Raw genomic sequence first — 12,194 nt, forward strand, 5'->3', positions numbered from 1 at the left:
GTGGTTGGAGATATATGAAGAACATTATGGCTCCTGATTGGAGCTTAAATCCCTGAAAAACAAAAGCATATGTTCATATCCAATATAAACACAGCAATAACAAACAGTCCTTGCATTTATGCTCAATATCTGGGCAAAAACTGAGGTCACAGTCAAAACAAAGATTTGAGCCGTTCATCCATTGCTATTACTTGTACTGATATTCAACTCTCTTTTCGGGCTGCGGTAGAGTGAAGCAAGACTGTACTATGTGATGTATTTAAAACATAAGATGCTTTGATTGTCATAATCAAAATTGTATTGATCTAAGCCTGCATGATTACTCAAAATAATATCTTTTTATATTACTCCAACTAAAACGTATTCTGACTAGCACTTTAAGTTGCATTATCGTCAAATGCGACCTGATGAAGAATCTACTGTTTTGGATCTTTACTGCGAGTGGTATTAGGATATAGGGACATTCTGTGAGTGCAATCAACTTCACATCTTGCATCTTTTTGCTGCTTAGAATGACTAACACAGTGATATTTCTGTTAGGCAATAAATGATCTAGCCGACCTGCGCACGTTCATTTACAACCCTAAATGTTTTAGCTAGATAGCAGGGGAGCGCCGACCAATCAAAATCTGCCTCTGTCCCTCTCTTCAACCACATTCTCACTTCCTCTTCCTCAAACAGTCATTATTCTTGATCTGTCCACTAGATGCCCTCAGATTTTTATCTCCTGTCTGGATCATTGCATGTCATTACTGCCCCCCACCCTGCCGGCCTCTAGAGAAGCTCCATCTGAGTTGCCTGCATCCAGGCCAGCAGCTCTGCCCTTCTGCCCTGCCTCTTGGTTATCTCCCCAATCCTGCTCCATGCATCTATGTTGACTGCAGACCGTCCACCTCAAGTCTTCTGCTCCACCCATTCCAGCTCCCATGCCATTTGTCTGAGATCCCCAGCTCGATTCTTTCGTCCCCACTCGTTTCACTTGTTCCCCCTAAAGATTTTTTGTTCCTTGACTACCTGCATGCCTGTCTGTCTGTCTGTCTGCCTTATGATGCTACTCTTGTCCTGCTCACACAGGTCATGATACTGACCAACAGCTAATGCTAACGGATAGTAATAGTCAGAAACTCTCCGTTCCTGTCAAGGGCCTCACACTAATATGTTAATCTGTCTGTCTGTGAAACTATAGCATTAGATAACTTAATTAGCTCAGCAGCTAGCTGAGAGCTGTCAACAATGTAGATGATATCGGTCAGCTTTCATTTTCAGGTGTGGCATGTGGCAAAGAGGAATGCATTCACTAGAGTTTTATCATCCTAGCTTTCAACCTCATGATCTAATCATTTCCTGTGTAATATACTGTTTTGTAGCACTCAACATCTGGGCAGTTTTCACTGTATTGGTTATTTTCCCTCCTCTGAGGCATTAAAGCGGAAAGGGCTTAGTATGATTCCTGTATTTCCTCCGCCATCACACTTCATAACTCACATGCATGAGTGGCAGCAGGTGCTCACTCACCCTTTTTTCTTCTAGTAGTACTAAACTGCAGCATTACCACAGCTGGTGCTGCATTTCATGCAGTATTGTGTACTGTACTGTTATTACTTTTTCCTTTTGTCTTTGCCATGACTGCTGTGACATGTTTAGGGTGTGTCTGCCATGTTTCTCTTGCAATGTGTGTGTATGTTTTTATTGTGGATGTTCAATCTTGTGCCAAAACTGCAAAACCAATCTCCCTCTGGAATAATGATCAAAAATCAAAACTTGTGCAATGATGCATTAGCATGCTGCAGGTAGTAATGTCTCATAAGAGAGTCTCACATTTGCAGGTCAAGTTTTACCACTCACTCACTAAATGTGGTGGGTGAGGTCGTCATCTTAAATGTGGTGTGAGTTACTTCTGTATTGAACAAGCACACACATAATGTTTGAAACGCAAGTATTTCCAAACTTTTATTATGTTTATTTGATTATTAACAACATAAAATTCACTTACAAAAATAAAGCATGATTTGATTGGGTATTGACATTGAATTTATTAAACATAGAAAGAGAACGTATCTGTGACAATCTAGATCCTAAAAGCACATGAGCAGCTTCTATGGCGACATTAAATCTGAGCTTCTGAATATACAAGAATGATTCATTAATAATAACCTTATAGTTTCAGATACGTGGTTTATATGCAACAAACAAAGAGACACAAAAAGGTATCCTAAATATACAGATGAGCAAAGTGTAGAGCAGTTTAATGAGGGCTGCAGGCCATAAAGAAATTATGCAAGCATTTTTAGATCAAACTAAAAATCTAAATCTACATTACCAGATTACAATTTCTTACTCAAAAGTACAAATGTAATGAGTCCAGCTCTACTGTTTTACTCTGTAGTACACACACTCACTCCAGGTCTGATCCCTCTGTTTTCTTGATCTCTTCGTCAGGTCGACACAAGCAGCGTAATAGAGGTTTTCTGCTTTTTGGTAACCCTGGTAACAAAATATATATTACATATAGTTATTTTGCTCTTCACAGAAAACGTGTTGTTCAGTAAAACAATGTGTCTTAATAGATTTACAGTTTTTATTCACCTCTGGATTTGCTTTGGAGGGAGCCGAACATCCTGATCGAGACTCTGTGGTGAAACAGAAAAAGCTTTTTATTCAAAGTCATGTTCATTAAATACAAGCTGTCACACACAGACAGTGTTAGTTACCTGAAGTTTGGTGGTGGTTTCCCTTGTTCATCACGCACACTGAGAAAGCCAGTAAAACAGCCAGGATGCTGAAGAATGCCGATGCTCCCCTCCAGAAATACACCAAGGCAACATCATGTACAGGTTTATCTGTATAGAACCAAACAGAGTGTTTCTTGTATTTTTTCCGTTTTTATCCCAAGTACTTATGATATGGACTAACAGTTACTCACCCTCAAAGTCCAGCTTGGTCCCGTCTCCAAACAGTATGTGTCCACATGAGGCAACAGCACAGTAGTAGGTCCCAGCATGAGAAAGATTCAGGCTCTTCATTGGCAAGTTGTAGACACAGGTGTGTGTTTGTGTGTTGTCTTCCCTCTCACAATGATCATTCCTGCCTCCATGGGTGTAAATGAGTCCTGGATGAGATTCTTGAGAGTGTTTGAACCAGTAAACACTGTGTTCTCCATCACAGGTCCCAGTGTGTACTGTACAGTTCAGAGTCACAGAGCCTCCTGGCTGGATGATCTCAGGAGCTGACTGATGGACCCAAGCTGGGATGTTCAAACCTGAACCCTTCACACTGACAGTAATGGTTTCTGAAATTTTTAGCATGTTTAAATAGCACCTCATGCAGTAATAGGTAGCCGAGTCTGAAATGTTCAAATCTGTGATGGTCAAGTAGTTTTTGCCATCTTCCGTGTCCAGTGTGAAGCGTGGATTGTTCTTGAAGTCGTCATAAAAGGTGCCCTTTTTCTCATACAAGTAGTAAGTAGAGATGAGCTGTGGTTTCTGTCCCAGAGGTTGTTTATACCAGTAAAGCTTTGCAGCAATATCACCTATATAGAAACACGGCAAAGTCAAGCTGTCCCCGATTCTAACTGATACAAAATCACTCTCCTGATGAGTAGATGAGAATTTGAGAGCAGTTGTCTGAGCTGAAGTGAAACAAAAGAAAAAGTGAAGTTAAATTGAATTACTTTTACAGAATTCAGTGAAATCAGTACATTAAAAATAATAGAAACGTTTGTTCCATTCGCACACTAAAAATTAGAGTTTGAATAACAAAAACGCTACTTACCCGTTTGTCCCCAAAACAGCCATGTGAGACAGAAAGCAAACACTGACGATGTCATCGTGTTCAAACTGCCGTGTGAAATGAAAAGAACATAGAAGGCCTCTCTGCCCTTCAGCGACGAGAGCGTGTGTGATTGTGCAAGCTGAAGTGATGCTGTGCTGTGCATGTTCACATGTTCACCGCCTCATATAGTGTCAAGTTTTGTCCACATGGTGAGGAAGTAGGTTATATAGAAGAGCCCCATGTTGACTTTAGATTTAAAATCCATGAAAATAACCTTCATATCTAATATAAACAGGTAACAGGACACAGTGGACACTCAGAGCTCCATATTGAGTTATTCAGTTTCATTTATCTCAGTTGTACTGGACAGGCTGCAGAGATCAAATAAGAGAAGTTCTACGTCTAGCGGTAGTGGAATAACTACGACGAGGCATGAAGTGGACATGCTTTTAACTTTTACGTTGCACGCTTTTGGTCTCACAGAGTGGACATAATTGCATGAATCTGACCTGTTGTTTTTGATTGTTAATGTATGTTTTAAGGGATATCCGTGTGAGAGGCACTCTTGCATCCTGCTGAAAACCACAAAAGGGGGCTGCCAGAAAAGAGAAGACACTACAAAAAGCATGGGGGTTGAAAGGTCATCCAGCTGACAGTATTCAATGCTTCATTACTTTATCTCAATTTTCATTAACAAGAGGGACAAAACATTTTAGCATGCATAATAACTATAGTACCTCATAAAGGTTTTGCTCCTGTTACATCTGGTCAACACTGGCTACATGTGCAGCACGTCAGCATCCGCCTTAGTGCTGCTGTACGCTCGGACGCACCACAATACACAGGAAGTGTAGTTACACATAAACTACTTGTGTTTCCTTGAGGTCTAAAAAAAAGATTGAGTGCATCTATTTCCTCCTCGATCATTTTCAAAGTGTCACCATTGCCAGCTCTCAGTCTGCAGAGACGCTCAGAACCAAAGTCCTTTTAGAGAAGTCTCGGCCCTCAGCAGCCATCTTTAGGCAGTTATTTTGGGCTAACAAGACCAGGCCCCTATCTAAATCAACATGGAGGATGCCATTTCTTACTTTCAATGGTCACCTGGATATAAACATCATATGTATAGAATCATCAGACAAATCTGATAAAAAATGCTTAAAAATGCCTTTTTTTCCATGATACACTTACAGTATACTACGCATGTGTAAGGTTTCACATGGTTTCAGACAGAAGTTCATACATATGTGATCTTTAATGACAAAAAAGTGCATACAAAAACATAAACAGGGATGTGTAAAAAAGCCACTGAGGGAAAGAACAAAAAAGTCCATGACATACTTGATCCATAAAAGCTCATGTGTCACTTGAGCAGCATCAAATAATCTGACCTTAAAAAATCTACTGGTTTGATTAGATAGAGACTTTATTCTAAAGTAACAACAACAACAAAAGGACAAACACCAGAGGGTAGAGGGCTGTCTATGCGAACATTACTAAACCTTACCTAATTTTATCGTCTCATTGATAACAGACCAATGGGAAGAAAAAAGAGAGTATTTACCTCAAGATCTACATTTAAATTTACTTTAGAAGTAACAAATCAAAAAGTTTCACTTCCACTTAAAAAGTGGAAATGAGACATGTCGAGTTCTACAGCTTCACATTGGAGTACACACATTCATTAACAGTGCTGTTCCTCTGTTGTCCTGATCCGTCGGGCTGGTTAAAATGTACAGTCGCATAATGGAGGTTGTCTGCCTCTTGGGAACCCTGGCAACAAAACATGTCAAAATGTATCGCAGTAGCCTGACAAAAATTAAAATAACGTCCACAAAAAATGATTACATTTTGTGCAATAAAATATTATTTGAGTGAAAATTCATTCGAGAAAAATCTTACCTCATCATTTGCTGTGGTGGGAGCTGAAAATCTTGCTTGAGAATCTGACGGAGAAACAGACAAATCCTTTTTTATTGAAAATCCATCTTCAGTAGACACAAGAATATAGATTTGACTACTCCACCTTGGAGTCTGAAACTGTGTCTCTTCATTATCTTGATCGCTGTGCAAGCCAGTATAACAACCACGATGGTGGTGAATGCCAAAGCTCCACTCAAGTAGTACACCAAGACCTGACAGTCCATCCCTGTAGAGAGTCAGACACCAGAAACAGAGCTTTGGGCCTTTATCTTTGTGTTTGTTATGTTTTATTAAGGTCTAATGTTCCTCAGATGAGGCAGCCTGTTCTAGAAAGTTACTCACAATTCAGCCAGTCCATCTTGCTCCCGTCTCCAGATGAATCCTCTACGGTGACATTAATACTCTCTGAAATGTCCAATGTGTCTGAATCCCAACTTGCGCAGAAGTAAGCAGCTGAGTCTGAGATGTTAAAATTTGTGATTGTCAGGTTATTTGTACTATTTTCAGAGTCCAGTGTGAAGCGTGGATTGTTCCTGAATTCACCATAAAAAGTGCCATTTTTTCCAAACTTGTAGAACGTCGCGATGGGCTGTGGTTTCTGTCCCAGAGGTTGTTTGTACCAGTAAAGCCTTGCAGCAACATCAGCTTTACAGAAACATGGCAAAGTCAAGCTGTCCCCAGTTTTTACTGATAAAAAACCTCCGTCTGGATGAACAGACGAGGACGACTTCAGAGCAGTTGTCTGAGCTGAAATGAAATGAGAGACAAAACAAACACACAGTTACTTCTTTGTGAAAGGAATCAGAACAATCATTACATCAGACACATTAGTATGAGGAGTCACCATACATTACAAAATGAATACTTGAATCAACAAACTCAACTCACCCGTTATCCCCAAGAACAAACATATCAGATGGAAGACAAACTTTGGGGATGTCATCGTAACGAATTTGTGTGTTGAATGACATAAACTTGGTCTTTTCTCCGCTCTTCACAGAAGAGACAGAGTTTGATTGGCCAGCCTGAAATAACTCTGTGTGACCTATAGGAAACATAATCACGTGCTCACTGCCAAGTTTGGTTTCTGAGGAGATTCACATGGTTAGGCATACACTCTACAGAGAACATCCTCCTTGCATTGGACTTAAAATCAGTAAAAAAAGAAAAAGCAAGTGATCTTTATTAAATACAACACAATGGACAATACGAGTCCTTGCTCAGCGTTTGGAAATAGGCTGGATGCCATGATGTCAAAGAGAAATCAAGCGATTTTGAGCAGATGATTCATAGAATTGATGAATGACTTGGAAAATGTCTTTCAGCTTCAACAGTTATGTTGTTACATGTATGATTTAGCAGCTGAAAACGTTTTTCAAGAAGACCATAAAATAAGATAATTTATCCCTTGAGAACAGTTGTATAATGTTAACCAGCCAACAGTGTCTTCAAAGTAGTGGTCGTTGTTCAGTCTGTTGTGTTTCACAGCGGCAGACGAATGATTTTAAATAGCACAGTTGTCACCTACCTTTTTGAGGTTTGGCTAGCAATAGCTCAACACAAACCTGTGAAATTATGTTACTAAATATATTTCACTTCAAATCTATGTCATGTTCACATTTAAGGCCTACAATTACACTCATGTTTATGTGAGGTTATATATATTTGGTGTGCAGGTGCAGTCTGCATTTCTGTGCTGCTTTTTTTTCTTTTTTCCATTGTGGCATATTCTTGACATGCACAGAGTGAAGAGCTGGATCCGGTCCAGTGGGTCAGTCACTCAAAATCCATGTTGTTAAGTTTTGTTGTGTTTCCTGATGATATGTTGCAAATGTTTGACTTGACACTGTGATGTTAGACCATCCCATCTGAATATGAGGAGCAGGTTCAGTCTGACTTTAATAACCTGCTGTGACAGCCTCAGTATACAATGTTGTAAACCATGTAAATCTGTGCACGTGTATGTGTGTCATCATGTCAAAATGTGGTCCTGGAGACACTTTTATAGCGGTTGGTTTCTAGAGTACTTTGCCAGGTGTTTATATATACACTACACCTGTCTGTGGACAGAATGCCATAACAGCTCAAAAGTGCAAGCTCTGGAATTTGTTGAATATGGTCGGACTTCGAAGGTAACTCCAAAAACATAGGGTCACACATGAGTTTATCGACTTTGTTTTATGGAATGTTTGGAATTGGACTCAACACCGGGTCCTGATATAACTTTTAAATGGATACTTTAAAAAAACCAAACAGATACAGCACTTTCATAAGAAAAATGGTCTCTCTCTTGTTACTATTTATAAGTAATTCTAACTAGCTCAAGGCTCATGTGTGTCAGAGTGCAAACACATCTAAACCAAGCTTAAAACCACATTCAACACTGCACAGACAAGAACATCAGTGCAACAAGACCAAGAGTCTACAGCCACGTTAGCGCCTACGCATTGAACTACATGCTAACATCAGCATGCTTCCATGTTCACAATGGCAATGTTACCTTGCTGGTGTTTATGATGTTAAAAATACTCGCCAACTTAGTTTATTGTGTTAACAGGTCAAAGTTTAATTCTTAACACACAAGTGAAGCAGTATTAAACAGCTGAAATGGTCCTCATGAGGGGACTTTAGTAGGTTTAGATTTATCAGATCAATATTGTTACATGTCTATGTGAAGATTTGCTATTATGGTTGAACTGGATGAACTAAAAAGGGTACACTCTTTTAATGACTTCAGATCTCCCTTCTCTGCTTTACTTTATACAGTATGTCAATGAAAATATACATCGCTGAGACAAACAAGAAATAACTTTTGCAGAATTTACAAGAGGTTGCAAATAATTAAGAGTTTGTTGTAGACAGCCTTCACAAAATGTATCTAGTGTCTCTTAACTCAACAACTCTCAAAATTTCAAGATTTTTTTAGCAAGTCTGGGAACTTTATCCGCATGTGACAAAGAAGTAGCATTAGTTTCTGTTTATTTTTTCAAGACCACACATAACCTCAACTCCCACAGAAAGCACACTTCTTCTTGCATTGGTACTGAATGTTGGCACTGAACACCAATCATGAGGTGCACAATATCATTCAGTACACACATAATATAGTAATACTGGACTGCATGTTCTGACTACAGACCATGTTAAAGACACCAAATCAAATTTTATTGAAAAAGTAATAATGAAACATGTCCAGTTTTAATGCCTCACACTGGAGTACACACATTCACTGTTGGTGTTGTTCCTCTGTCTTCTTGATCTGTTGGGCAGCTTGACACTTAAAGCAGCATAATGGAGGTTGTCTGCGTCTCCGTGACCCTGGTGACAAAATATGTAGAAGTAGATTAGGATATTAATCAAATTACAAAAAAATATCCACATAACATTTTGTTGTTTTACAATTAAAAGGCATTTTGATGGTAATTAATGGATCGTTAGATAAATTTCACCTCTGCATTTGTTGTGGAGGGAGACGATAATCTTGCTTGAGATTCTGTGAAACACAAATAAAGCTGTTTCATTCAAAAGTTATATATATATTTAATAAAAGCTGTCAGATACAGATATTATCATTTACCTGTAGACTGATAACTGTTTTTCTTCTTCATCTTGAACACTGAGAGAGCCAGTAAAACTACCAGGATGGTGGTGAATGTCAAAGCTCCACTCAAGAAATACACCAAGACAGGAGAGTCCACTTTGTCTGCAGAGAGACAGACATCAGAAACAAATCCATACGCATGATTTTGGTTTGGGGAGTAATAATGAGGCAGTCTTTTCTAGAAAGTTACTAACCTTTAAAGTCCAGCTTGGTCCCGTTTCCAAACAGTATGTGCCCACATGAGGCAACAGCACAGTAGTAGGTCCCAGCATGAGAAAGATTCAGGCTCTTCATTGGCAAGTTGTAGACACAGGTGTGTGTTTGTGTGTTGTCTTTCCTCTCACACTGATCATTCCTGCCTCCATGGGTGTAAATGAGTCCTGGATGAGATTCTTGAGAGTGTTTGAACCAGTAAACACTGTGTTCTCCATCACAGGTCCCAGTGTGTACTGTACAGTTCAGAGTCACAGAGCCTCCTGGCTGGATGATCTCAGGAGCTGACTGATGGACCCAAGCTGAACCTGTTACACTGACAGTAATACTCTCTAATATTTCTAATGAGCGTAAAACACTACTTATGCAGTTGTAAGCAGCTGAGTCTGAAATACGCAGATCTGAGATCTTCAAATGATTTTCACCATCTCTTGTATCCAGTGTGAAGCGTGGATTGTTCTTGAATTCACCATAAAAAGTGACATTTTTATTAAACGTGTAGAATGAAGAGATGAGCTGTAGTTTCTGTCCCAGAGGTTGTTTGTACCAGTAAGAGAATGCTGCAATGTCCGCCTTATAGAAACACTGTAAAGTCACACTGTCTCCAACATTTACTGATATAAATACACCATCTTGATTTGGATGCAGAGACGAGGACAATTTAGGATCATTTGTCAGAGCTGAACAGAAAAAAGACAAAGAAAAGAGCAAAATGAATCAGAAAGATTAGAAATTGTATCAAGAATGACTTTACATCATTAAGGATAGAAATAGATCCACAAAATACCAAACTCACCTGTTCTCCACAAGCAAAGACAAGTCAGATATAAGGCAAACTTCAGAGATGTCATCGTGATCAAAATTTCCTGATGAATGTAGAGATCCTCCATACGTTCTCTCCTCTTAAAGAGAGAGGACTGTGTTTGATTGGCTCACAAGAAGTGACACTGAATGACCTATTTTGGTCTATTAAGTCTAGACACCTGGAGAGAGGTGCTATAACCACAATATGACCCATAAACCTGATGTTTGAAATCACGTAAAGGGTATTTACAGATGGCTTTCAGAATCAAACCTGTTCAAAAAGGCCTGAGATGTATCATCAGACATCTCTCTGATTGGTCTTGAAGACCGAAGGGAGTGGCTTTAAAAATATCGTAGATTAAATATTGGAAGTTTTACACATGATGCAGGATAAATGTCATTTGGTTTACTACATCAAAACAGATAAACACGACATACCTAGGCACAACACAAGTGCAAACTTTCATCCACCACAAAAAGATTTTCATATTATAGAGTATCTCTCTGAAAATAAATGATTAATGAGGGCTTAATAAAATACAGGGAACTGAATTTTTAGTAGAGGCAACAAAACCATTTAGCCAAGGGTAAGGTAAAGTGTTTGGCCAGAGTGAACTGAGAAGAAGTCAGGCTCCACTGTAGTTTTGTTAGTTTTGTTTAGAATAGTGTCTACTTGGGGTGTGTACAGAGAACATCCTCCTTGCATTGGACTTAAAATCAGTAAAAACAAGAAAAAGCAAGTGATCTTTATTAAATATAACAGAATGGACAATACGAGTCCTTGCTCAGCGTTTGGAAATGGGCTGGATGCCATGATGTCAAAGAGAAATCAAGCGATTTTGGGCAGATGATTCATAGAATTGGCGAATAACTTGGAAAATGTCTTTCAGCTTAAACAGTTATGTTGTTACATGTATGATTTAGCAGCTGAAAACTTATTTCAAGAAGAAGGTAAAATGAGATGGCTTGAGAACAGTTGTATAATGTTAACCAGCCAACAGTGTCTTCAAAGTAGTGGTCGTTGTTCAGTCTGTTGTGTTTCACAGCGGCAGACGAATGATTTTAAATAGCACAGTTGTCACCTACTTATTTGAGGTTTTGCTAGCAATAGCTCAACACAAACCTGTGAAATTATGTTACTAAATATATTTCACTTCAAATCTATGTCATGTTCACATTTAAGGCCTACAATTACACTCATGTTTATGTGAGCTTATATATATTTGGTGTGCAGGTGCAGTCTGCATTTCTGTGCACTTGGTGTGCTGTTTTTTTTTCTTTTTTCCATTGTGGCATATTCTTGACATGCACAGAGTGAAGAGCTGGATCCGGTCCAGTGGGTCAGTCACTCAAAATCCATGTTGTTAAGTTTTGTTGTGTTTCCTGATGATATGTTGCAAATGTTTGACTTGACACTGTGATGTTAGACCATCCCATCTGAATATGAGGAGCAGGTTCAGTCTGGCCTTAATAACCTGCTGTGACAGCCTCAGTATAAAGTGTTGTAAACCATGTAAATCTGTGCACGTGTATGTGTGTCATCATGTCAAAATGTGGTCCTGGAGACACTTTTATAGCGGTTGGTTTCTAGAGTACTTTGCCAGGTGTTTATATATACTACACCTGTCTGTGGACAGAATGCCATAACAGCTCAAAAGTGCAAGCTCTGGTAACGTTAACTTGGTTGAGATAAAAAGTTAAGGCCAATTGGAGGATGGGTTTGGTCCGACCCATGAGTACTGACTGCCCATGGAATAATGTAGTAGTGGGTGCTGAGTACTCATGACTGTTGATGGGTGTTGCAGGTGTGATCCCATCGCAAGATGGTCTGTAGTTTTTTTCAGTTATTGTTGTAAGTGGGCCTGTGTGATGGTATAGAAATGTA

The 12,194-nt window shown here is 39.2% G+C and overlaps 2 protein-coding genes across 2 annotated transcripts; both read right to left on the minus strand.

Annotated features, from left to right (window-relative positions):
- Positions 1–2,367: 2,367 nt before the first annotated feature.
- Positions 2,368–6,634, minus strand: LOC141003952 (uncharacterized). The gene is made up of 5 exons (XM_073475442.1): positions 6,580–6,634; positions 2,924–3,628; positions 2,712–2,840; positions 2,587–2,630; positions 2,368–2,484 (listed from the first exon to the last, which is right to left on the minus strand). Exons 1-5 carry the CDS (start codon positions 6,632–6,634, stop codon positions 2,368–2,370), a joined length of 1,050 nt encoding a protein of 349 aa, XP_073331543.1.
- A 2,255-nt stretch (positions 6,635–8,889) lies between these two features.
- LOC141003361 (uncharacterized) lies at positions 8,890–10,362 on the minus strand. The gene is made up of 5 exons (XM_073474686.1): positions 10,302–10,362; positions 9,487–10,185; positions 9,269–9,394; positions 9,141–9,184; positions 8,890–9,009 (listed from the first exon to the last, which is right to left on the minus strand). The coding sequence occupies exons 1-5, from the start codon at positions 10,354–10,356 to the stop codon at positions 8,890–8,892; spliced, it is 1,044 nt and encodes a 347-aa protein (XP_073330787.1). The 5' UTR covers positions 10,357–10,362.
- Positions 10,363–12,194: the final 1,832 nt, after the last annotated feature.

This window comes from Pagrus major, chromosome 10 (genome assembly GCF_040436345.1).
Source record: "Pagrus major chromosome 10, Pma_NU_1.0".
NCBI lineage: Eukaryota > Metazoa > Chordata > Actinopteri > Spariformes > Sparidae > Pagrus > Pagrus major.

Coding starts and splice junctions, on each gene's coding strand:
- LOC141003952 (XM_073475442.1), bottom strand. CDS start 6,634: ATGACATCCCCAAAGTTTGTCTTCCATCTGATATGTTTGTTCTTGGGG. Junction 3,629..6,579: donor TTTGTTCTTGGGGATAACGG/GTGAGTTGAGTT, acceptor GTTTCACTTCAG/CTCAGACAACTGCTCTCAAA. Junction 2,841..2,923: donor GACCAAGCTGGACTTTGAGG/GTGAGTAACTGT, acceptor GGTTCTATACAG/ATAAACCTGTACATGATGTT.
- LOC141003361 (XM_073474686.1), bottom strand. CDS start 10,356: ATGACATCTCTGAAGTTTGCCTTATATCTGACTTGTCTTTGCTTGTGG. Junction 9,395..9,486: donor GACCAAGCTGGACTTTAAAG/GTTAGTAACTTT, acceptor GTCTCTCTGCAG/ACAAAGTGGACTCTCCTGTC. Junction 9,185..9,268: donor AAACAGTTATCAGTCTACAG/GTAAATGATAAT, acceptor TGTGTTTCACAG/AATCTCAAGCAAGATTATCG.